The sequence below is a fragment of the Triticum urartu genome, unplaced genomic scaffold (assembly GCF_003073215.2).
Source record: "Triticum urartu cultivar G1812 unplaced genomic scaffold, Tu2.1 TuUngrouped_contig_211, whole genome shotgun sequence".
Classification (NCBI taxonomy): domain Eukaryota; kingdom Viridiplantae; phylum Streptophyta; class Magnoliopsida; order Poales; family Poaceae; genus Triticum; species Triticum urartu.
In genome coordinates, this window is record NW_024112577.1 from 3,277 (window position 1) to 28,265 (window position 24,989).

Sequence of the window (24,989 nt, forward strand, 5' to 3'; positions counted from 1 at the left end):
AATTTATTGCAAAAAGATATCCCTTTTGTCTTTGATGATGATTGTGTAGAAGCTTTTGAAACACTTAAGAAAGCTTTGATCACTGCACCTATTGTTCAGCCACCTGATTGGAATTTACCTTTTGAAATTATGTGTGATGCTAGTGATTATGCTGTAGGTGCTGTTTTAGGGCAAAGAGTCGATAAGAAATTGAATGTTATCCAGTATGCTAGTAAGACTCTTGATACTGCCCAGAGAAATTATGCTACTACTGAAAAAGAGTTCTTAGCAGTTGTGTTTGCATGTAATAAGTTTAGACCTTATATTGTTGATTCCAAAGTTACTGTTCACACTGATCATGCTGCTATTAAATATCTTATGGAAAAGAAAGATGCTAAACCTAGACTTATTAGATGGGTTCTCTTGCTACAAGAATTTGACTTGCATATTATTGATAGAAAAGGGGCTGAGAACCCCGTTGCAGATAACTTGTCTAGGTTAGAGAAAGTTCTTGATGGCCCACTGCCTATTAATGATAGCTTTCCTGATGAACAATTAGCGGTCGTCAATGCTTCTCGTACTGCTTCTTGGTATGCTGATTATGCTAATTACATTTTTGCTAAATATATATCGCCTAGTTTTACATACCAGCAAAAGAAAAAGTTCTTTTATGATTTAAGACATTACTTTTGGGATGATCCACACCTTTATAAAGAAGGAGTAGATGGTGTTATTAGACATTGTGTGCTTGAGCATGAACAGGAACAGATTCTACGCAAGTGTCACTCTGAATCTTATGGAGGACACCACGCTGGAGATAGAACTACACACAAGGTACTACAATCTGGTTTTTATTGGCCTACTCTCTTCAAAGATGCTCGTAAGTTTCTCTTGTCTTGTGATGAATGTCAAAGAATAGGTAACATTAGTAGATGTCAAGAAATGCCTATGAATTATTCTCTTGTTATTGAACCGTTTGATGTTTGGGGCTTTGATTATATGGGACCTTTCCCTGCCTCTAATGGTTATACACATATTTTAGTTGCTGTTGATTACGTTACTAAGTGGGTAGAAGCTATTCCAACTAGTAGTGATGATCATAACACTTCTATTAAAATGCTTAAAGAAGTTATTTTTCCGAGGTTTGGAGTCCCTAGATATCTTATGACTGATGGTGGTTCACACTTTATTCATGGTGCTTTCCGTAAGATGCTTGCTAAGTATGATGTCAATCATAGAATAGCGTCTCCTTATCATCCGCAGTCTAGTGGTCAAGTAGAGTTGAGCAATAGAGAGCTCAAATTAATTTTGCAAAAGATTGTGAATAGATCCAGAAAGAATTGGTCCAAAAAACTTGATGATGCATTATGGGCCTATAGAACTGCATACAAAAATCCTATGGGTATGTCTCCATATAAGATGGTTTATGGAAAAGCGTGTCATTTACCCCTTGAACTTGAATATAAGGCATATTGGGCTATCAAAGAGCTCAATTATGACTTCAAACTTGCCGGTGAGAAGAGGTTATTTGATATTAGCTCACTTGATGAATGGAGAACCCAAGCATATGAGAATGCCAAGCTATTCAAAGAAAAAGTCAAACGCTGGCATGATAAGAGGATACAAATCCGTGAGTTTAACGGAGGAGATTATGTGTTATTATTCAACTCTCATTTAAGATTTTTTGCAGGTAAACTTCTCTCAAAATGGCAACGTCCCTACGTTATCGAGGAGGTCTATCGTTCTGGTGCTATAAAAATCAACAACTTCGAAGGCACAAATTCGAGGGTGGTAAACGGTCAAAGAATTAAACATTATATTTCAGGTAATCCTATCAATGTTGAAACTAATATTATTGAAACCGTAACTCCTGAGGAATACATAAGGGACACTTTCCAGAACGTTCCAGACTCAGAAAAGGCATAGGTATGTGGTACGGTAAGTAAACCGACTCCAAAACAACTCTAATGGCAATTTTTATCAGTTTTGGATTATTTAAGAATTTTAGGAAGAAAGAAGTAGTCCGAAAGGGACACGAGGCCCCCATGAGAGTGGAGGGCGCCCCCCTGTAGGGCGCGCCCCCCTGTCTCGTGGGCACCTCGTGTGCCTCCCGGACTCCGTTTTCTTATATGTTATGTATTTTGGTCGGTAAAAATTCATTATATATACTCCCTAAGGTTTTGACCACCGTATCAGGCAAATATCCTCTGTTCTCGTTTCGAGCTGTTCCTGTTGCAGAATAAAGCAAGATGTCTTCTCAGGAATCAGTTGGGGAGAGCCGGGTGTCTCACCCAACGCCAGGTCCAGGAGAAAATAGCGATGCCTATCACTTTGGACCATCAACGGAGGATGAGATGGAGGCTGATTTGAAAAGGATAGATGCCATGGAGGAAGATCAAGAAGTTACCTCTCGTCTCCGGGCAGAATTCACTATGGGGGAACTTCCTAGCTTGGCTGCCCCTGCTTCGGTCATCCCTTCCAACTCTAGATTTCTTTCTTATGAAAATATGAAAAAGAGTTTCACTTGTTCTCCAGAAGCTATGCAGCATCCTTGGGTTAAAGGAGCTTTGGCCGTTACGGGCAAGCTCCGTAAAGAAATCATGGACCTCAAACAACAAGTCAATAAGCTCGAGGAGGAGAACCGTATCCTGAAGGGTATCATCGCCAAGAAGATCATAAAACCAATTGTGAAGAAGGAGACTTAATCACATGGGTATGGGCACTCCCCTTGGCAACTGCCAAGCTTGGGGGAGGTGCCTCGGTATCGTATCACCATCACACTCCTATCTTTACCGCTTTATTCAGTTCGAACCTTTTACTAGTATCTTGATCTAGTAGTTTGAAGTTTTGATTTCAAGTAGTTTTGAGTTTTGCTTTGTTATCCCTTTATGTAATCGAGTCCGTGTGCTATCTATAATAAAGATTAGTGTTGAGTCAAGGGCTTTGCTATGATGCTATAATCTTGAGAAAGTAGAAAGAATAAAAGAGTTCATATTGATCTTATGGATAGTAATGACTTCACACATAGAAAGTATGAGGCATAAAAATTGTTGAGAGTTGATAAACTTAGCCTTGGTCATCGTTGCAATTAATAGGAAGTGATAAGGAAAGAGGGGATCACATATAAATATATTATCTTGGACACCTTTTATAATTGGGAGCACTCATTAAGTATGACATGCTAAAAGAGTTGACGTTGGACAAGGAAGACAACCTAATGGTTTATGTTTTCCGACATCTCAGTTAAAGTATGTTTTCATTGACCTTCCAAACATGTTGAGCTTGCTTTTCCCCCTCATGCTAGCCAAATTCCTTGCACCAAGTAGAGATACTACTTGTGCTTCCAAATATCCTTAAACCCAGTTTTGCCATGAGAGTCCACCATACCTACCTATGGATTGAGTAAGATCCTTCAAGTAAGTTGTCATCAGTGCAAGCAATAAAATTTCTCTCTAAATATGTATGACTTATTAGTGCGAAGAAAATAAGCTTTGTACGAACTTGTTGTGGAAGTAATAAAAGCGACGGATTGCATAATAAAGGTCCACATACAAGGGGCAATATAAAGTGACGTTCTTTTGCATTAAGATTTCATGCATCAACCCTAAACGCGCATGACAACCTCTGCTTCCCTCTGCGAAGGGCCTATCTTTTACTTTAGGTTTTTACTTTATGCTTGAGTCAAGGTGATCCTCACCTTTCCCTTTTTCATTTTATCCTTTGGCAAGCTCCTCATGTTTGAAAGATCATGATATATATATATATATATCCAATTGGATGTAAGTTAGCATGGGCTATTATTGTTGACATCACCCAAAGGTGAATACGTTGGGAGGCAATACAATAAGCCCCTATCTTTCTCAGTGTCCGGCTAAAACTCTATAACCACAAGTATTGCATGAGTGTTAGCAATTATAGAAGACTACAAGATAGTTGAGTATGTGAACTTGCTGAAAGGCTCTATTGTTGACTCTTTCTGATGTTATGATAAATTGCAATTGCTTCAATGACTGAGATTATAGTTTGTTGGTTCCCAATGAAGTTTTTGAACCATACTTGACACTGTGAATTGATTGTTACTTGAGCATAGGAAATCATATGACAAAATCTATATATGTTGCTGCTATTAGAATGATCATGATGCCCTCATGTCCGTATTTTATTTTTATCGACACCTCTATCTCTAAACATGTGGACATATTTTTCGATTTCGGCTTCCGCTTGAGGACAAGCGAGGTCTAAGCTTGGGGGAGTTGATACGTCCATTTTGCATCATGCTTTTATATCAATATTTATTGCATTATGGGCTATTATTACACATTATATATGAATACTTATGGCTATTCTCTCTTATTTTACAAGGTTTATCATGAAGAGGGGGAATGTCGGCAGCTGGAATTCTGGCTGGAAAAGGAGCAAACGTTGGAAACCTATTCTGCACAGCTCCAAAAGTCCTGAAACTCCACGAAGAAACTTTTTGGAATTTATAAGAATTTCTGAGTGAAAGAAATAGGCCAGGGGGCCCACACCCTGTCTAGGAGACAGGGGCGCCCCCCTATAGGGCGCGCCCCCTATCTCCTGGGCCCCCTGGTGGGCCTCCGGCGTCCATCTTCTGCTATATCATCACTTTTACCCTAGAAAAAATCATGGGCAAGCTTACGGGACGAAACTCCGCCGCCACGAGGCGGAACCTTGGCGGAATCAATCTAGGGCTCTGGCGGAGCTGTTCTGCCGGGGACACTTCCCTCCGGGAGGGGGAAATCATCATCAACGTCATCACCAACGATCCTCTCATCGGGATGGGGTCAATCTCCATCAACATCTTCACCAGCACCATCTCCTCTCGAAACCCTAGTTCATCTCTTGTATCCAATGTTGTATCAAAACCACAAATTGGTACCTATGGGTTGCTAGTAGTGTTGATTACTCCTTGTAGTTGATGCTAATTGGTTTACTTGGTGGAAGATCATATGTTCAGATCCTTTATGCATATTATTACCCCTCTGATTATGAACATGAATATGCTTTGTGAGTAGTTACATTTGTTCCTGAGGACATGGGTAAAGTCTTGCTATTAGTAGTCATGTGAATTTGGTATTCCTTCAATATTTTGATGAGATGTATGTTGTCTTTTCCTCTAGTGGTGTTATGTGAACGTCGACTACATGACACTTCACCATTATTTGGGCCTAGAGGAAGGCATGGGGAAGTAATAATTAGATGATGGGTTGCTAGAGTGACAGAAGCTTAAACCCTAGTTTATGCGTTGCTTCGTTAGGGGCTGATATGGACCCATATGTTTAATGTTGTGGTTAGGTTTACCTTATTACTTCTTATTGTAGTTGTGGATGCTTGCAATAGGGGTTAATCGTAAGTGGGATGCTTGTCCAAGTTAGGGCAGTACCCAAGTACCGGTCCACCCACATATCAAATTATCAAAGTACCGAACGCGAATCTTATAAACGTGATGAAAACTAGCTTGACGATAATTCCCAATGTGTCCTCGGGGGCTCCTTCCTCATTATTAGAAATTGTCCAGGCTTATCCTTTGCTACATAAAGGATTGGGCCACCTTTATGCACTTTATTTACTTTATTTACTTGTTGCTCGTTACTATTTATCCTATCACAAAACTATCTATTACCTATAATTTCAGTGCTTGCAGAGAAAACCTTACTGAAAACCGCTTATCATTTCCTTTTGCTCCTCGTTGGGTTCGACACTCTTACTTATCGAAAGGACTACGGTATATCCCCTATACTTGTGGGTCATCACCGTCATCCAAACCGGTTGTAAGTATTCCGTGCAAGCATCTTCCATCCGTTGAACCCCAATATCCATATGCTCCTTGTGGTCCACATGGCTAAGTAACGACCATATACGGATCCAGTAGACGCCCTGAAGATAACCTGCAAAAAAATAGTGATGGTTCATTCTGATAATTACATATGGCCCCAAGTAATGCACATACTCCAATTTGAATATGCCCCATGGTCTTATCTCTATCCCAGTTAACCAGGTCCCAAATAAATGCCAGATCGAGACTGGTGAAACAACATTAAAAGCAGCATGAATAGTTCTCGACAGTAACTTGGCAAGTGAGCATTGGAGAAAAAGATGTTCTATTGTTTCATCCTGATCACAAAAGTAGCATCTTTTGCTTCCTTCCCAACTACACTTGGCCAAGTTATCTTTTGTCAAAATTACTCCCTCATGCACCACATAAACACCTTGATTTTCAAAGGCACTTTGACTTTCCAAATGTGTGTCGTCCTTGGGACAGGCCCGGTGTTATCAAATCCATATACATATATTTAACCGAGAATACTCCTGATGCAGACAACTTCCAATGTAAGGAGTCTGCTGCATCAGAAAGGTTAACCTCCATTAACCTACGTGTGAGATGCTGCCATCTATCCCATCGATCACCCAGTAAAGACCGTCGAAACTGAATGTTCAGATGAACGAATCCCAACACTGTACCAACAAAAACCTCTTTCCATTTTACAATGTTATATAGGGAGGAATACTGCAAGGCTAATGGAATATCACCCAAACAGGTGTCCTCCCAAAATCTACTACCATGTCCATTCCCTACAATGAATTTGCTCCTATTAAAGTCCTCATAAGCCCCTTCCAAAAAGGAGAGTCAGACGGTTGTGCCGTCACTTAAGCCAGCATTTTAGAATGTAAATATTTATTACGCAGCAGCTGAATCCAAACCCCGTCCCTCTCTACCGCCAACCGATAAAGCCATTTGCTAAGTAAGCACTTATTCTTCACCTCTAGATTTTCAATACCCAAGCCACCTTGGTCCTTTGGTCTATAGATAATGTCTCATTTGGCCAACCTATATTTAGTTTTATTTTCATCAATTTGCCAAAGGAAGCGAGATTGATAAAAATCCAATATTTTCCTTACTCCTACTGTTAGTTCACAGAAGGAAAGGAGGAATATCGGCATACTCGTGAGCACCAAGTTTATCAGAACCAGTCTTCCTCCATAAGATAAGAGTTTGCCCTTCCAGCAACTCAATTCTTTTCAAATTGATCTTCGATACACTTTCACTCTTTATTAGTGAGCTTGCAATGATGAATTGGGATCCCCAAGTAAGTAAAAGGTAAAGAACCTAGTTCACAGCCGAACAACTATTTATAATGATCCTGTTATTCTTTGGCGCGTCCAAAATAGAACAACTCACTCTTATTAAAGTTGATCTTTAGTCCGAACAGTTGTTCAAAAAGGCATAGAACTAGTTTCATGTTTCTTGCCTTAGCTAGATCATGTTCCATGAAAATAATAGCGTCATTTGCATATTGTACAATGGTTACCCCCCATCCACCAAATGTGGGATGACACCACCTACCCAGCATCCTCTTTCACTCTGTTGATTAGAACGGCCAACATATCAATGACAACATTAAATTAGATAGTAGACATCGGATCTCCCTGTCTCAGACCTTTTTGCGTTTGGAAGAAATGACCGATATCGTTATTAACCTTGATTCCAGCGCTGCCTTCCTATACAAATGATTCGGCCTGCTTCCTCCAAGATGGATCGAACCCTTTCATACGCAAAGCCTGCTGTAAGAATGGCCATTTCACTTTATCATAAGCCTTTTCAAAGTCCACTTTGAAGACCATTCCATCGAGCTTCTTCGAATGGATTTCGTGCAAGGTTTCATGTAGGACGACCACTCCCTCAAGAATGTGGCGTCCTGGCATGAAAGTAGTTTGGCTTCGCTGAACAACATAATGTGCAATGTTTGTCAGGCGATTCATACCCACTTTAGTAAAAATCTTGAACCTCACATTCAGCAAACAAATTGGTCTGAATTGCTCAATGCGAACCGCTTACTCCTTCTTTGGTAACAAGGTCATTGTTCCAAAGTTCAATTTAAATAATTGTAAATGGCCATTAAACAGATCATGGTACATAGGCATCAAGTCGCCTTTAATAAATATCCCTATATTTCTTATAGAACTCTACTGGGAAGCCATCCGGATTAGGTGCTTTGTTATTTTTCATTTGCGAAATAGCCTCAAGCACTTCCTTCTCCGAAAATGGGGCGGTGAGAACCTCGTTCTCATCATCTCTGAGTTGAGAAATATCATCACCCCATCATGAACACCAGTTTGTCTCATCCCCTCTTTTTTCGAGAAATTTCTGCCTTATATTTAAGTAGATATGTTTACAGGCATATATATAAAGCATCGTGGAGGTTTAACGGCCAAACATGGCATCCCTTGCAAAGAGAAACGAGCTAAGTTATTTTTTGATAAAGGACGTTTTCATTAACTCAAAATGTATTATCAAGAGGATAGCACACCGAGTGATACCCAGCTTCTGCATAGCTACGATGTACACAACAAATGAAATAAAACGATATTATGGCAGCAATAAAGTCATAGAGACCGACACTATGCTTATGTCGAAGGAGGAGGTGGACTGATCCGAAGATTATGTTGCCTCCCATGTTGGTAAAAAAAAACTTTTGGCTATCCGGTTCAACCACATACACATCGTCTTGAATAGCGATTGGGACTCCGTTCGGAGTAGCATAGATCACGTACAAAGTCAATATGTACAACAGGAAGTAATTTGCAAAGGATAGTTTTTTTTCATTAAAAATAATATCAGTTCTACATAGCCAGAGCGACCATAATAAGATAGACAATATCACCATCGCTAGTGTGTTAAACCTATCAGATGTTTTGTGAAGTGAGTGGCTATATACATTGACAACACTTACGAGTGGATACAAATTGAACGTTGTTTGGATGACTAGCCACGTCGAACGCGCAAACTTGCATTGCAAGAAGAGGTGTTTGATTTTTTTATACAAAACCTACACTTCTTGCTTCCTTGCAGTTGTGATGAGCGAGGTTGTCTTTAGTGAGCACAACTCCCTTTCGAAGATACCACATGAAAATCTTAATTTTTAATGGTATCTTTGATTTCCATATTTGTTTATTATTACCCACTGAAATGTTTGAGTGCATGAAGGCAAGGTACATAATCAGATGCAGTGAGATTCCAAGAAACACATTCCATCCTTGTGTTAGGTTAGCTAATTCCAAACAGGATAACACATGTTGTCATGACACAATATAGGGGCCAACCAAATCCCGCCTAAATGATACATCTGGCGGGGAGGAGTTGAGCATGTGCGCAAGAGTATCACTCTTATCGCGGAAAATACGGTACATGGATGGATACTATTTTTGGAGAGTGGTGTTTCGTGACCACTTATCCTACCACAGAAGTGTCTTAGGTCGAGGTTTATCGCAAAAGGTCCAAAGCAAAAAAGATACTTCTTTGTCCCCGTCGGGCAGGACAAAAATATGGGTCCTGGGCTTTCAATATGCTTGGGGACACCGCTTTTTGATTTGGATACCTATTGCACAGCAGGGTTTTAAACGCCCTCCTCGGTAAGTAGCTTGAACGCCCTCCTCAGAAAGCCAAACTGAGCAAGGGAGGGCTTCATGGGCCAGCCATGTAAGTATTATATTAACAATTTCACGATTTGACTCTGAAATAAGAGCTTCAAGGGGCTTACACAATCGCCATCGACTAACACCGAGACAGAAGCGTGTAAGAACAGCGCCATGCACCGAACAACTCCGCTTTTCTCTTCCAAAAAATAGCGTCTGTAACAGCAGCACAACAAGATATATGAATGAAAAATACACCATCTGAACAAAATTAAAACCTACGCCAATATAGACAATGCAAAAGAAAAAACCCAACCACAATAACCTGCCAGAGAAAAAAGAGCTAATTCCACAAGTGAAGAATGGTGCAGCGAAGCGCGCATTAACATCTAGTAAAGTTACTAAGCTCCCAAGAACTGGAGCTCTTCTAGTAAATCAGGGTTGTTTGAGACTGGGTGGGCCCATTTGATAGGGGATAGAAAGTTGGACAACAGATTAACGACAAATGTATTACAAAACCTGTAAACGCAGCGCCAACACCGCAAGAGCTATGTCTCGCCTGTACCAATTCCTATTAGGAATCGCCTATGGGTGAGCGACTATTGGGTCGGCCTATTAGCGCTCGTCGACTGTGTCGCTGTAGGTTCGCTCTGCTCCGGCTTTCTACAGTTTTTTCTTTGTCGTTTTCTTTTGTTTTTCTTTGTTTTCATCGGGTTTCTTCTATTTTTCTTTGTTATACTTCGCTTTTCTTTGTTTCTTTGTGATTTTTTATCTTTTTTCTTATTTTTAACATTTTAACACATATCTACCTTTTCAGAGTACACAATGTACATTTTTAGATAACACATGAAATATCTTTTTGATACACGTTAGATGTTTTTCAAATACATGATCATTTTTGTCATGATGTACATTTTTCCTAAATACATATTTTGAACGCATTCTCGGATACACGGTAACATTTTTCAAATACATGTCATAAAAAATTTAATGGCATGGAACTTTTTAAAACTACACAAATATTTTTTTGTATAAATGTTTTAAAATTTTCGCAGTCCTTATTTTGAAAACACCTAAATATTTTTTTAAATGTCAAGTATATTTTTTAATAGATCTAAACATTTTTTACCTACCAGAAAAATTGCACTGTATAACCATTTTTAAAATGTTATGTGCATTTTTTATTTAAAAAAATTACATTATGCAAAAAAAAGTACATTGTATACACATTTTATGAAAATGCCACAAGCACATTTTTGAAACTCGTGAATGCAAAAAAATTGTATGAAACATTTGTTTTAACTACCTGAACATTTTTTTCGCTGTATGAATATATTTTTGAAGTGTCATCACATGCATTTGTTTCGAACGTGTGACCTTAACATGATGCAGCCACATGATTACTGGGCCGGCCCAGCAATGGCTCTCTACAGGTAACCCTATGCTTGGAGTCGTTGTAGGCAGCACACAGTCGCGCCTGTGCCAACACGAAACTACTAATGAACAATTGTGGAAGCAGAGAGCAACTAACTGGAGGTTCACCTCCAGCTGTCACTTTTAGTGCTTTTAGAGCATGCCAAGTGGTATGTCCAACCCCTGTCACATGTCTCGTGATGGGTGCTTTCTCTGAATTTCTTTTTTTTTTCTGCACACGTTTTTGGGTTTTAGATAGATTTTTTCTTTCTTTTTTTATTTTTCGGTTTTCATCCAGTTTTCCCTAGGTTTTGGAGAGAGTGAGAGAGAGAGACAGAGAGAGAAGAGAGAGAGAGAGAAATTTGCTTGCGATTAATTTTGTGCTTCGAGAAGAAGCTCATATTTGTTTTTCATGGAGTCATATATTTTCTTCAGCGAGAAATATAGTTGTGCTTCTGAGACAGGGAAAAGTTTACAATATTAATGTGCGGTTTTTTCACGCTTTCACAAGCGGCATAGTTTTGCTTCTCGTATAGGCACAAATTTGCTTTCGTGAAAAGCGCGGCTGTGTTTCTCGGGAAGAAAATTATGCTTTCATGAAAAGCACAGATTTACTTCTGCGAGAAACAGATATATGATTCTCAGAGAGGGTAAAAATATGAAAAAAAAAAGGTGCTTCCGACTCCCTTTTTTTCTTCTTTTTTGTCATTCATTTCTTTTGTTGCTTTTTTTCTGGTTTTCATAATTTTATATTCTTTTTGTATTGTACTTTTTTGGATTTTTCGGGTTTCCAGTTTTATTCATGAAAAGAAGTTCATTCAAATCTATTAATATGGGACATAGTTTTGAAGATCTCGATGCAAGAAGTCCAACAGTGAAAACGGTTCAATATTTAGACGCACGGTTTAAGAGATAAAATTAGGTTGCAGCAAGTGACGTACATACAATGTGTCATTTATCAGCGCCTGAGAAGGTGGGAGTAACCTTTGCATAGGGTAACCCTTATCTTTACTCTAATAAAAAACAGAGTTGGTAATGATGGTGTGTCTGTCATCCTGTAATATAGGTCGTCCGATATATATCTGACGGATAGGAAGAAAACTATGGCAATTTTGAAAAAAGATACCCACACCCTTATCCATAATTGCAAATAAGGTTTTCTCTCGTTCATCTTTTTCTCTTATAAGATAAACTATTCATATACAAATACATCTTAATATTCCGTGCAATGCACAATGCACAGGCATCTTGCTAGTAACTAATGATTTCGGTGGAAGCTCCTATTGCACGCCTTCTTTGGTGAATTAGCACAATAATGTCCAGCAAGCCGACCGACCATTTAGCTCTTCAATGGATACGACTACGCCAGCGGGGCCTCTGGCTACAAAATAACCGGATCCAGGAAAATCAGTGGCTCCCTAGCTTTGGAAAATATCATGTAATTTTCTTAACAAATTTAAAAAATTATTTATTCAAAAATATATTTGTGAATTCTTAAAAGGATGATACATTGTAAGAACTGTTTGCGTAGGTAAAAAATTATATTTATTTCTATTAAAAATGGGCATGACATTTTCAGGAAATATTCATGTTCCAGAAAATGTCCTTGCAGTTTCTATGCAATATAAAAAAATGTTCGCATACTTTAGAAAAGTATGTATTGCCACTAAAAATGTACAACATGCATTTGGAAAATGTTATCATTTATTTGAAAATGTGTTCCATGGAAAAAAGAAAACTGGGAGAAAAAAAGGAAACTAAAACAGAAAACTAGAGAATAGAAGCCGAAATACTTACCTGAAAATATATAAAAATAATAGACGATGTTTCTCGTAGAACAAGCATGGAAACAAAATTTGAATTCAATTCCAGTTTCCCTGGAACCGAATTTTTCATTTTGAATATCTGTATATGGTATAATTTTATTTTAAGTCTTTCATGTAATTTAGAAATGACAATAGAAGTATGTCTATAATAAGATATTTTTTGATCTTATCTGTAATAATTAACTATTTCTAAAAATATGAGAGACATACTGTGCTAAGAGTGAAGAGTTGATACATATTGCGTTAAGAGGGAAATTAAGCCTTGACATGTACCGGTTGATAAGCTTATTTTATCTTAAGTCTTGCATGTAACTTCTGTGATTTAAAGATGACATCAAAAACTACCTACAATGAATATTTTTTAGTTTTATCTTTAATAACTAGCAATTCCGTTCAATAACTAGCAATCCCTAAAAATATGAAATATGATGTGACATATTATCCAAAGAAATCAACTTTTAAATGAAAAAATAATAATTTCTCTCTTATCCGCACTCGTTATGGCCCATATGTTAGCCCACTATTACATGCTGGCCCATGTGTGAGCTAACTAGTATTACCGTTAGTATCATCACCTGAGCACTATTTACGGTTTGAGCTAACACTGTTATGCCATAGTTTTGTGTTCATTGTTTTTTATTGTTCGGTGCCTTTGAAGTGTGGTTTCTCAAAAATGCCTTCAAGTGTTTTGTGTTGCCAAAGATGAATATTGTATTGGTTTCCTCCTCTTTTTCTTGTCGTATTTGCTTTGTTTTCTTCCCCGATAGTATTTGTAAATTTGTTTTTCTTCGATAGTAATTGTATATTGTTTTTCTGTATTCGTTTCACTTTGTGAAGAAGATTTCTGTATTTGTTGTCAGTAGTATTGTCGTGCATAAGGTTATTTGTTGTTTCCGTAAGTACATGTTTTCGGATTTGTTTCCGGGTAGTTTTCACTAGTATTGTTGTGCAGAAGGTTTATGCATTCGTTTTCAGTAGTATTTGTTGTTTTCAAAAGTACTAAACTTTAGTACAAAGTTGGATCATCTATTACTAAAGTCAGTACAAAATTGGGTCATCTATTTTGGAACGAGTATTAGTTTCAGCTCCTTAAAAATATGAAAGCAGATGTTGTTCTCGCCGAGTGCTTGTTTATCTTTTAAATAATCTCTGGAAGTGTAGGGAAAATCTTAAGAGTAGAATATGGTTTGGCTCTTATAAAGAGTTTGTTGATTCATTTGATTCCTTCTAACTCTACATCCTCGGTTCCTCACACCGCCACTGCCTATACTGTTTTTGGGAAGTCATTCGTCGAGCACTCACTCCATTTCCAAGAGGAAAAACAAAGGGTGGGAGACATTTTATTAACTACCCTATCACCCAGCTATCCATACACCCATCTGGCGGACACGTACGCACGGCAAGAGCAGATCAGGTGAAAATCCTGGCTCCGGTATTCGCAGCCGGAAGATCGACCTCGCGGATCTCCGTCTTCAAGCCCTTCCCAGCCGCATTGGCCAACGGGTGGATGCCGTGCGCCGGCCCGTTCATGTACGCCCGGTTCTCCCTCTCCTTCTGGAACGACACGCTGAACTTCTTCTCCACACCTGCACCCACGTAACAATCTCGGTGAACGAACCAAGAAACCCAAAAAGAAAACCATGGTGAACTCGGCGGGGCATGCTTACAGTCGGCGAGATCCTGCCGGAGCCGGCCCTCGCGGGTGAGCGCCATCATGATCTGCGGGAGGCCGAGCGGGAGGGCGTCGCCGCGGTCGACCTGCCAGAAGTGGACGGTCTTGCCGTAGGTCCTGGCGACGACCTTGAGGTCCCGGCGCTCGACGACGCCGGGGACGCCGGGCATGAAGAGCACACCGCCCTTGACCTCGAACTCGTGGGTGTGCCACATCGGCTTCTCCTCGTCGGGCAGCGTGAGGAACAGCTCCTCGGTGACGATGTACTCAAGGCCGATGAGGCGCGCGCCGGCCTCCGGCCCGTCGAAGATGAGGCATTGCTGCACGTCCTCGTTGAGGTGCGCGCAGAAGTGGTGCGCCTCCACCTGCCGCGTCATGTCATCCCCGTAGAAGTGGAAGGCGCAAAGGTGCTGGTGGATCTGGTTGATGGGGGCGAACCCCTGGATGGCCCCCGTCGGCGTCTCCAGCAGCGCCGTCGCCATCTCCGTCGGCTTCCCCGGCACGTCCACGTCGTGGCACGAGGCCGCCATCTTCGATGCTGTGCGAGTTGTGTGTGTTGCGAATGCAATCGAGTATCCCCTTGCTAGAGCCTGAAGCGAAATGGAGCTCTCCCGTGCGTTTGAATTCTGGACCGTCGGATCGAAATCTCCTCGCGATACAGGCCGTCGGATCTCGATCCAAATTGTTGTGGGTCGTTGGATATTTACCGATCAACTTCGGCCGTCGGATAAAATTCCAATGGCAACAGAATGTAAATACCGTGCCCCCACCAGGGCATCTGGGTCATTTTGCTTGGGGGGTGTATAAAATGACCGCGGCTTCCTGCGATGAAAACCTAGCTGCCGCCTCCTCTCTCACTCACTCTTGTAGCTGCCTTCCTCCCTCCCACGCAGGTGGTTCCCATGGCGATGGCGGCTATGCAATGAACCCTGAACCATTTTTTATTTGTATTTAAATGTGTTGCTTATTTATGCTCAAGTGGCGTTCGTGCTAGGGCGATGATGATTACCTTGGCTGGAATTAGTGTGCCTTTGAGCAATCGAGGCACCACTGGGTATCAAGTTGGATCCTCCCTCTTGTCTCTAGAATCCTTTTTGATCCTGTGATACTTGTTGTTGTCCTTGGATGGTCATTCTTGTTGAGTGATAACCAGGGCAGCTCTACTGTATAAACAGATCGATCTGGTGATAAGAGATGATGGGGGTAGGTTATATGATCGAGGAAAGGCAAATCTGAGCCCACTATGCAATAAAAACTGCAGCTACCTCCCCTAATGTGTGTAATATTGAAGGAAAAAAAGAACTTTTCATGTCTTGCTACTTTAAAATTCCAAAAGGTTCATTCTTCCTTTGCTGGTTACTTAACCATGTTTTTTGTTTTGCTTTGGTTCTGGTTGAGATACTAAAGGTTGTTTATATATGAAAAGAACAGACACTTATAGCTTTGTATGCCTCAACTGTAGCTTAGGATCCAGTGTTGTAGTGCTTTGCCTAATTAAAAAAAACTCTAATCAATAATAGTCGTTCTTTCCTTATGATTTGAACTCTGAGAGGGCCATTGATTCTTGATCTTAAGGTGACCCCATTTTTCTATGCCTCATGCTCATGCTGCTCTATGTTCCTTTTTTAAAAAAATTGCTTGCATTTTGGGTTGGTTTTCTGCTCTATGTTCCCTTTTAGCGTTTCTTTCCGTTGTTGCTGCACTCCCTTTTCTGTATACTACATGATCTTTTTGTATCTCATTCTGCCGCTTCTTGGTTATTAGATGCTTTGAGTTTGAGTGGCTTGAAGATACAGATTACACAATGTTCCGTTCTATCATATGCCATCTTGATATGGATACAATGTTAGCTTTTGATATGAGCTAGAATTATGTTGCCCCACCAGCCTGAAAATGTGATAAATAAAAGCCTACAATGCTCGTTTATTTGTATTTACAGGCTTCGTTGTGCAGATAATTTACTCTTTGTTCCATAGGATCACATTTGGTAGTGGCGTGACCTGAACCTTGATGCTTTCTTCTTGCTGCTGCTGCTGTATTCTGTAATGGAACTGTTAGATAAGGTAGTTAGTCTAGCCGTAGGTCTTAGTAGTGCAGATTCATTTTATTTTCTAGGGTGTGCAGAACAAAATCAGGAGATGGTAGTAACTGGCAGCTACTTCTGAGTACAAATTTTGCTTTTCTGGATTATCATATTCCTTTTGTTTCTCATAATGAAGCCGCCGGGCAGTGCTCCAATATTGTATTACTGGGCAGTGTTGGGCAATGCACGCCGTTGCCACCAGTTGCGCCTTGCGCGGCCGAGGGGCGCCAGCCGCAGGTGCTCGATGCGGCGCTCCCCTGTCACTCCTTCTGCGACCGCTGTAGGTGTTCCCCGGTCGTTCTTCCTCCTCCATTGGCAGGAGGGGCTCGGCTGCAGTTCTGCTACAGTCAATCTCTCTCTCTCTCTCTCTCTCTCTCTCTCTCTCTCTCTGTGCTCCACCCATCATCGTGGAATTGCAGGTCGTTCATTAACACTATTTGATATCTGAGAACTAGAAATGCTGAAATCTGAAAACTGGAATCTCCAGTTAACTGAATTTTTGAACGTTTAATCTTGTCTAACTATTTGTGAGGTTTATTGGGGTTTCCAGTAGATAAAACCTAACCCTATGTATTTATAAATGGAGCATAAATGTATTTATAGAACTTCAGAGAATATATTGTTGTCTTCTTCATATTCTTTTATTACTGGAGCCACCATACAAAACTCTCTAGAGCAGAACTCTATTTCAACTATAAATGACAGGAACAAAACTCTTATATATTTTCTGTGTGTGTAGATGCTTAAGCTTAAGCTTCTGTTATTTGCTTCAGTTAGAGATTAAAGAAGACTGAAATTGAGTCGATGGTGTATATACTTGATATATATAAATGGTCAAAATACGGAAGTGCTTTTATGAAAGTCAAATATGCAGTTGTCTTCCTGTTTGAATCTTCATTGTTGATTCCAAGTTTGCTGCTTCCCAGAAAGTGGAGATTTGTAGTACGGACAGAACTTCAACCTATTCAACATAGATCTTAAACTGACCAGACAATAGTATAATATTTTTTATTTACGGCCTTAGAATTGTATTGCCACAAAAAACAGATTTGGAATCTCAAAGAAAGCAGGTTCTTATGCTACATAATTGTTTCCTCTACTTATAGTTAACCTCTCTATTTTGTCGTCTCTAACAGCCAAGATGAGTGCTCTACGCTTACGGCTCATGCTAACTGAACTGGTGATGTTTCTTTCTTCACCTCGATTGACGCCACATGTTCCCCCTGGTGAGTCTTGATACCATGTTTATACAATTAAGATCGCCCTCTGGTTGCTAGAACACATTTGATTTATTGCAAATTTTGGTACACTATTTTGATAGGACTGTTCTTTGCTTACTGTTCACACTTACTAGGTGTTTTCAGAACGTTTGTTAGAGCATAGTTCATGTATCTGGTACCTTAGCATTGTTAGCTTTTAAACTTGTTTTATGTCCATCACCCAGACATCATCTTATGTTCTTCTCAATTTGTGTGCGCAAAAGTTGCAATTCCATGTTCTAGGCTTAGCTCACCAGATAACATGTAGGGAGTTCAATTTTATTTGTAATATAATGGTGGAATCATATATCTCTAAGGTGCAGTTATTAGTCAAGTGTCAGTAACTTGCTGGTAGTTCTATTATGTCATGAACTAAAATGTTAAGGAGATTTCTTCCGTTTTATGAATTAACGATGTGGCCAACTGTTGTGAAGTCTCAAAAATGAGAAATGGTTGTCCATCAGTTGGGCTCTTGATTTTCTGCTTGGTTTTGTGAAATACATTTTGATTAGGGTTAAGGTTGGCCTTTGGTCTCAGGTTGCCGCGTCGTCCTCGTCTTCGGCTTGCAAGGGACTGGATCTGGTGTGATTGATTCTTCCTCTCACAAGGTGGGTACATCCTCTGTTTCGATTTCTTTCACGAGTTTTGGTTTGCCTTACCGGATTGCTTCGCGTCTATACACGATTATACCCAAAGCTCACTTTCCTTTCTTAACTCATCTGGGGTGGCTCTTGGATCCATCTGTCCTGTTTAGGTTATGATGGCCGACAAACAGCTCCAAGTTCACGGGTCGCCAGACTCGCCGGGTGACGCTGGCTCCAATGGTGGTCTGTGAGCACTTGCCCAGGTCAATTGATATTTGTGGTGGCCCTTCTCTGTTTTTACTTGGAAAAATTTAGTCCGTATGTGCCTCAGTGATTTTTAAAATCAAAGGAAATGCTCTGTGCAGAAAAATACATATCTAATCTAGGGGGTATATGTAATAGCAGTAGATAAATAATAATGTTTAGATTCAGGCAGTATACTACAATCTGCCTTCTGGAGAGGGGTCTATGCTTGCTAAGTTCTTTGTACGGTGCCTTCAGGGAGGCTGTGTGGTGCCGACGGCGAGGTCTTCATAATGGCATCAAGTCACCCTTGCCATATGGATCATACAGCTAACCTACAGGAGTACATTTTGATGCTTCAAGTCTGAACCTATGTAACTTGTGAACTAATGCCTCCCTGAGTGTGTGTGTGTGCACGCGCGCTATGTTAAATCAAACTTCTTCAGACTACTGTGAAGTAATGCCACTTGTCATATTGACCAAATTTCATTGCTTGATGGCCATTTAGAGAGGCCATTTAGAGTTGTCAAAAATCTGGGACTGTGAAGTCTATTTACACTGTCAAAAATCTCGGACTGTTTTCAGAGTTGCTACAACAATGGAATTTTCAGTTTGACAAAACAGTTTAAACTGAAAATCTGGGACTTCACATTTGCTACAACAGAGTTGTCAAAATTTCAGTTTACACTGTTAGTTTGACAAAAACTGTCCAAACTGAAAATTCAGTTATAATGGTGTAGGCATTGTTAATCTTTGGGAATAATTGTAGATGTTGTGAAGTGATTTAGATGTCTGCTTTGCTGTGCATACTGGCATCAAATAATTCCAACTTAATTCAGTAGAAAATTGGTAACTCATGTAGGTTAGCATCAAATTATTGCCAGTAATACATTTATTGGCAATCAGTACATGCTCAGTGACTGAATTAAGTTGTAATCCTTTTGCTGAATTGGCCCCTGTATTACTGTAGTAAGCTGCTCTGGAACGTTGTAATCTTTTTGCTGTATGGCAGATTTCTATTGGCTTGATCAAACTTTGGCTGCAATACGGTAGTAGGTAGAGAAGTAGGTTTTTGCCCTGAAGTTATATTATTTATTTACAAGTCTCTCATGAAAGAGTATCACTCTATATGGATTTTTTGTGTTTGTGGTTTTTTATACTTGAAATGCTTCGATGGTTATATATAGATATACCCGGCAGCCGCATTTCCTATCTAGTGGTGGAGAGGAGAGGTGCGGCGTCAGCTGTTTTTAAGGCGTGGGTCGGCCCATGCAGCTGCACACGTGTGATCCTGGAGGTGGCGCGTGTCCGTGACAGTCCGCCTACGTGTCGAGAAGCGGCCACGATACTGCGGATGAGGGGACACGCATGAGAGAAGCTGCTAGTTCGTCCTGGACGAGGACAGTAGAGTCGTGTACGCACGATGCATGGCACGTGGAGCGGTGACACGAGACGCAGCACAACGATGGAGCATGTAACTGCAGTGCTCTCCAGGGACCAGCATGTCACGCATCACACGCACCGTGCAAAGTGTAGGTTTCCTATCAGGCTATCACCAAAATACGCCACTTTCTCCATAAATCAATGTCATCTGAGGTGCTGTTTAATACTAGTGGATCACAACGGCAGCAGATGAATACAACCCCTTACACGTTCAACTTCTAGAATGAGGTTTCAACACTATGAAGGAAAAACAATAGGTAGAAAACTCTATCCACGAAACCAAACTGATGCAGAACTTCCTCTGCCATGCCCAACAGCCAGGTAGAAAGCTCTTCCAACTGTGGCCCAAGCGGTGAAGGTTATGGAACTGCAAGAACAAGAGCCCTAAACAAGTTAAGACATGGCGACAAGGGCACCACTAAAACGTCTTATATTAGTTTACAGAGGGAGTAATTTGCAGGCAATGGAGTGGATGGCAGAGGTTTAACTTACAGTTACTTGGAAATTGTTTTAAAAAATGCAGCAAACTAAAGATGGTTTGAAAGAAAGCTCACCTTAAGCTTGTTGCTGCTTCTTGTCAAGAATTTTCTTCCAGCGCTTCTGATCGAGCATCATTGTCATGTCTTGCCAGCTGAGATGAGCAACAAATCATATGATTAAACTCAGACAGTTATAAAGGATTTGGAAATAGTAGGTCCAGGAATATAAAGAAAATCCCCTTCAACCCACTAGCTTTGTTGCCAATCCAACCAAATCAATAACCAAACCGCGTACCCAATTGAATGGACAGAACGTGCGTTATAGTAAACCTTTTTCTAAGACATAATAATTTTAAAGGCAGATTTTATGAAGACCACAAAAATATAGTGGAGATCTCACAAGCATAGTGACTTGTCTAGAAATAAAAGGTTTATTTGTCAATTTTGACAATCAATTGGTAGCTCAACTAGCAAAACATCAGATATGTATTGTGGAAATTTTGACAAAATGCCGCATCTTAGATCGGCCTCTGCCCTCCCCCTATAAATAACAACTTGAATGTACAACTCAAGTGTGCAAATCACACATGCCTATCCCAGAATTCCAGGTGCGGACAAGCTTTTGCTAGTCAATAACACAAATGGGTGCCATCCTTCGTGTTTTCTTGGATTGAGACTTTGAATACTCAGCAGTTCAATCCCGTCAGTCAAGAATAACCTCACTACTACTTAACATAATGAAATAGTTCTGCATAATAGTCCTTTTTCCAAGAGCAGCAAATAGTTTATAAAGAAGGTTGATGTCAAAACATCAAAATAGAAGTGGCTTGCTGGAATGGAGGTGCTTGACAGTGTTGAAGACAAAGACAAGTGTATGGGCACATGGTGTAGCACAAGGAGTCTTGCTATAGGATTAGAGAGCATCCAGTCCTATTCGATGAAACAATGGATAAGATCACACTAGGAAGCAAGGTCAAGACGGTGTTCTTGAGCCTCAGCAAGTTCAACAGCATCACAGAGAGCTCATCCAGAAGTGCAACAAGCTGTAGGGGAGGTAGATCAGCTCTCCCAGGCGGAATGGAACTGGGTGCTGACAACTTGAGGACTATGTGCCAAACGCACTTGAGCTCCGTGGATCAGGGTCAGGATAGCGGTCGATAATTAAGGTTGCCAAGTATCACAGGTAGTGGAGCTGGAGATCATGCACCTTGAGAAGGTAGGCTTCATGAACACAGAAGGTTACTCAAACTATAGTGCATGCCCCTATGCAATGGGCAGGTGGCTAGCCAGAGGATACAACAAACATACTTTGTCCACAAGCATGAACTTTTAGAACATCACCAAGATAGATTAACTAATAACCACAACTAGTATCTTCTCTGCAGGGTAAACTAATTTTCTTCATGGTATGTAAGTATTTAACCTGTATGTGCATACCATCTTTACCATTGTTACAAATACAGATGCACTAGCGAGTATAAGGATGAGCTAATAATATTGTTTATGTTTCTCAGGATAACACAAGTTTTGAAGAGAGGTGCATTAGATACAGCAACTATACTTGCATTAAATGGAAAGGATAAAAATCACTTGATATTGATAGTGGTTTTGTTTAACTCGGCTGCTGAATTAAAGTTCATAGCAGCTTCATAAATAAATTTGGCAGCAGATCTTCCTAATTTCTCCATCCAGTGTACAGATAACGAGACACATTCTGTAAATTAAGTCTTGGAGGCCTATAAATCTATAGCTGTCAGCGGTATCTTACATATTTATGAGCACGATGTTGCTCGCTCAACTTCAGCTTTCCTGGATAAATTTATTTCAGCGCACACTGAAACTAGGGCGCTCTATATAGTCCTTCTATCAAAAAATCAAGTTCAAAAGCCCAAGAGGCCAAGACTGCACTACAACTATCAGACAATAAACTATGCACCCTTAACCTCATAAAAGGATGGATATAAGGAACTAGGACAAGATTATTCAAAAAAAGATTTCTCTATGTCAATTCTTGTGCCATTACTTTACACTAGTACAAAATTAGGTCCCATACTATCTGCAGTTTAAACCAGTCATATCCTATTAACATGCATACACATAAATTTCACAAAACTTTGTGTGGTAGTCTGTGATATAAAAATTAACTATCAAACATCACTAAAAATGCAACAGAAAGCATGTGGACAATCGAAGCCAAATCCGAGATTTTGTTTGATCAGCACGAAGTACATAGTTGACAACCTAGCAAAACAATAAGCAATGCTAAGTTAAAAAGCATATCATGGTGGCATGCCACATGTGACCCTTGCATAGGCACACAATCTTGTCTGAAGCATATACCCAATTCTTCCCAAAATCTGAGTTGGATTCATACACCCTTGTTGAGTATAACATTTTAGTTGTCCAATTTGTTTACCATATAAGACACTCCAGTCCATGCCGTATTATAACACCTGTTTCCAAGTAATCCAAGTCTAAACACTGCCAGAAGGGCAGGTATTTATAGAAGACAAAGATAGCAAGAACTAGTTGGGGAATGGCTAGGCTCAGCATAAAGAAGCTAAGGTTAAGGGATGCCAATTTACTAAACCAGGGAGAAACGTTTGACCGAGGAAAAGACCTCCTAGTCCCAAGCAAAGCACATCCAATGGAGATATGGTATCTGTTGATACAACCAGGACGACCGCAAATAGGGCGTGCGCTGACGACCAGGTCAACTAATACTTTCACAATTCAGATAATCTTTCAAGGCACATATTGGTCGATTATAAAGGCACCTTCAAGAACATATATATCATCTATCCAATCTGGAGGCCGCCAGCACAGTAGGTTACATCAACGGAGCATTAACACTGTTCAAACAGCAATCTTAAAAACAGAATTCCCATAACCTGGTACTTCTAAATCCAGTAAGATGGGTAGGTAATTCACTGCAGCTCTAGATATATAGATAGATGATGCCAATCAATCTCAATCAAGAAGACAAAAATTCATATAAACCTAAGCGTGAAGGGCGGTTGGTGATAGGTAGTACTAGATAGAAAGGCATGCCTGTGGGGGAGGGACTTGAGGTTGGAGGCGAGGCCGGTGACGTGGTGGTGGACGCAGGCGGCGGCGCCGAGGGCGAAGGCGCCGGTCCAGGTGGAGATGAGCCGCTGCGGGTCGGAATGCGGCACCGCGGGGTCGCCCCTGTACGCCCGCGCCCAGTAATCGTCGAACTCGCCCATCCTTCTTCCCGACCTTCTCGAAAGTTCTCCGCCCCTTTCGTCGGCGAGGAGGCTGCTCGGGAGGAAGAAGGGATTGATGGGGTTTGGGCGTGACGAGATTGAGCGCAGGGTGAGCAAGAGAATATCGTGAACCCGGTCTACGAGATATGTGCCGTCTTGTGCTTTGCGATTTGTGCTACGGGTTGCATCGGTGCTCCTTTACTGCTCGTTTGGCAGACACGTGTTGAAATTTAGGAATTTATCTTTTGAATTCAATTACCGCCAGTCCTCGGAATAGTAAAAAATCCTGATAAATTCAACTCATTTTACGGAAATCAGGATAGCCCAAAAAAGTGAAAAGGCCTAGATTGATAAACCCACGCCATCTACTTAAGGAAAAACTACCATTTGTTACAAGCATTCTATTTGGAGGCCTAATAATTGATTTTGTTATAATAGGAGTTGTTGCGGACACCCGCCGCCGACAACAATTTCTTCCTTCGCCACTCCTCTTTACTCTCCCAAATCGAATTTATCACGTCGACATCATGCACTGATGATAACTTGTCAATGTGCAACGGTCAAGCTGGAGGAGCCTCCACCTAGACGAGGTGGAGGTGGACAAATCTTCTTATTCTACTTTGCTCCACAAGCCCGACAATTTCATTGGGAGGCAACGACTCCTGACATTATAGTGCTCACACCCAAACTCTGAGATGACAAACATGCAATGAAGTCGACATCGACCTACATTTTCTTTTTGGCTTATCTTGATGTCGATTTTGTGTTGCATGAATACGTGGATGGTACGAGTGCACCCTCACTGAGGCTCTCGATAGGATACTAAAGGAGTGGTGCTTAAACCACATGCTACGCCATGACGATCGGCGCATGGCCATGTTGTCCCCAAGCCCAAATGAGAGTAGATAATCATGTTCATGGATTTTCTGAAGTGTGGCTTTAGATTGCTACCTCCAAAGTTCTTTTGGGATGCGCTCGAACTCTTAAACATCGAGTTGGGTTGTGTTATGTGAAAGTAAGGGCATGCCCAATTGAGATTTCTTCCTTATCCAAGGAAAGCTCATAGCCTTTAAAGCCATTTGAAATTTTATGAACCATTCCTTGTTTAATTAAGTTCAAGTGTTTGATATTATACCCCCGAACCAAAACTCTCATTTCATAGGGGTGTTCAAAGAAGGGAAGGGATCCCTTCTTTTTTTATTGCAGTTTTGTCCTTTTGCTCATCGTCTCTGCTCATGTAATATGAGGCGTACTTGGGAGTGAGGCCCTACCTTTCTACCTTCTGCCTGGTTGTGTCGACAACAACTCCCCCTCAAAAGAAGGATGTGTCGGTCTCATACTCCGGC

General features: G+C 40.7%; 2 protein-coding genes across 2 annotated transcripts; both read right to left on the bottom strand.

Annotated features, from left to right (window-relative positions):
* Positions 1–14,063: 14,063 nt before the first annotated feature.
* LOC125526871 (oil body-associated protein 1A-like) lies at positions 14,064–14,855 on the bottom strand. Its single transcript, XM_048691487.1, has 2 exons — positions 14,321–14,855; positions 14,064–14,239 (listed from the first exon to the last, which is right to left on the bottom strand). Exons 1-2 carry the CDS (start codon positions 14,853–14,855, stop codon positions 14,064–14,066), a joined length of 711 nt encoding a protein of 236 aa, XP_048547444.1.
* Positions 14,856–20,044: 5,189 nt separating this feature from the next.
* LOC125526866 lies at positions 20,045–23,764 on the bottom strand. The gene is made up of 3 exons (XM_048691483.1): positions 23,468–23,764; positions 20,492–20,568; positions 20,045–20,304 (listed from the first exon to the last, which is right to left on the bottom strand). The coding sequence occupies exons 1-2, from the start codon at positions 23,641–23,643 to the stop codon at positions 20,493–20,495; spliced, it is 252 nt and encodes an 83-aa protein (XP_048547440.1). The 5' UTR covers positions 23,644–23,764; the 3' UTR covers positions 20,045–20,304; position 20,492.
* Positions 23,765–24,989: the final 1,225 nt, after the last annotated feature.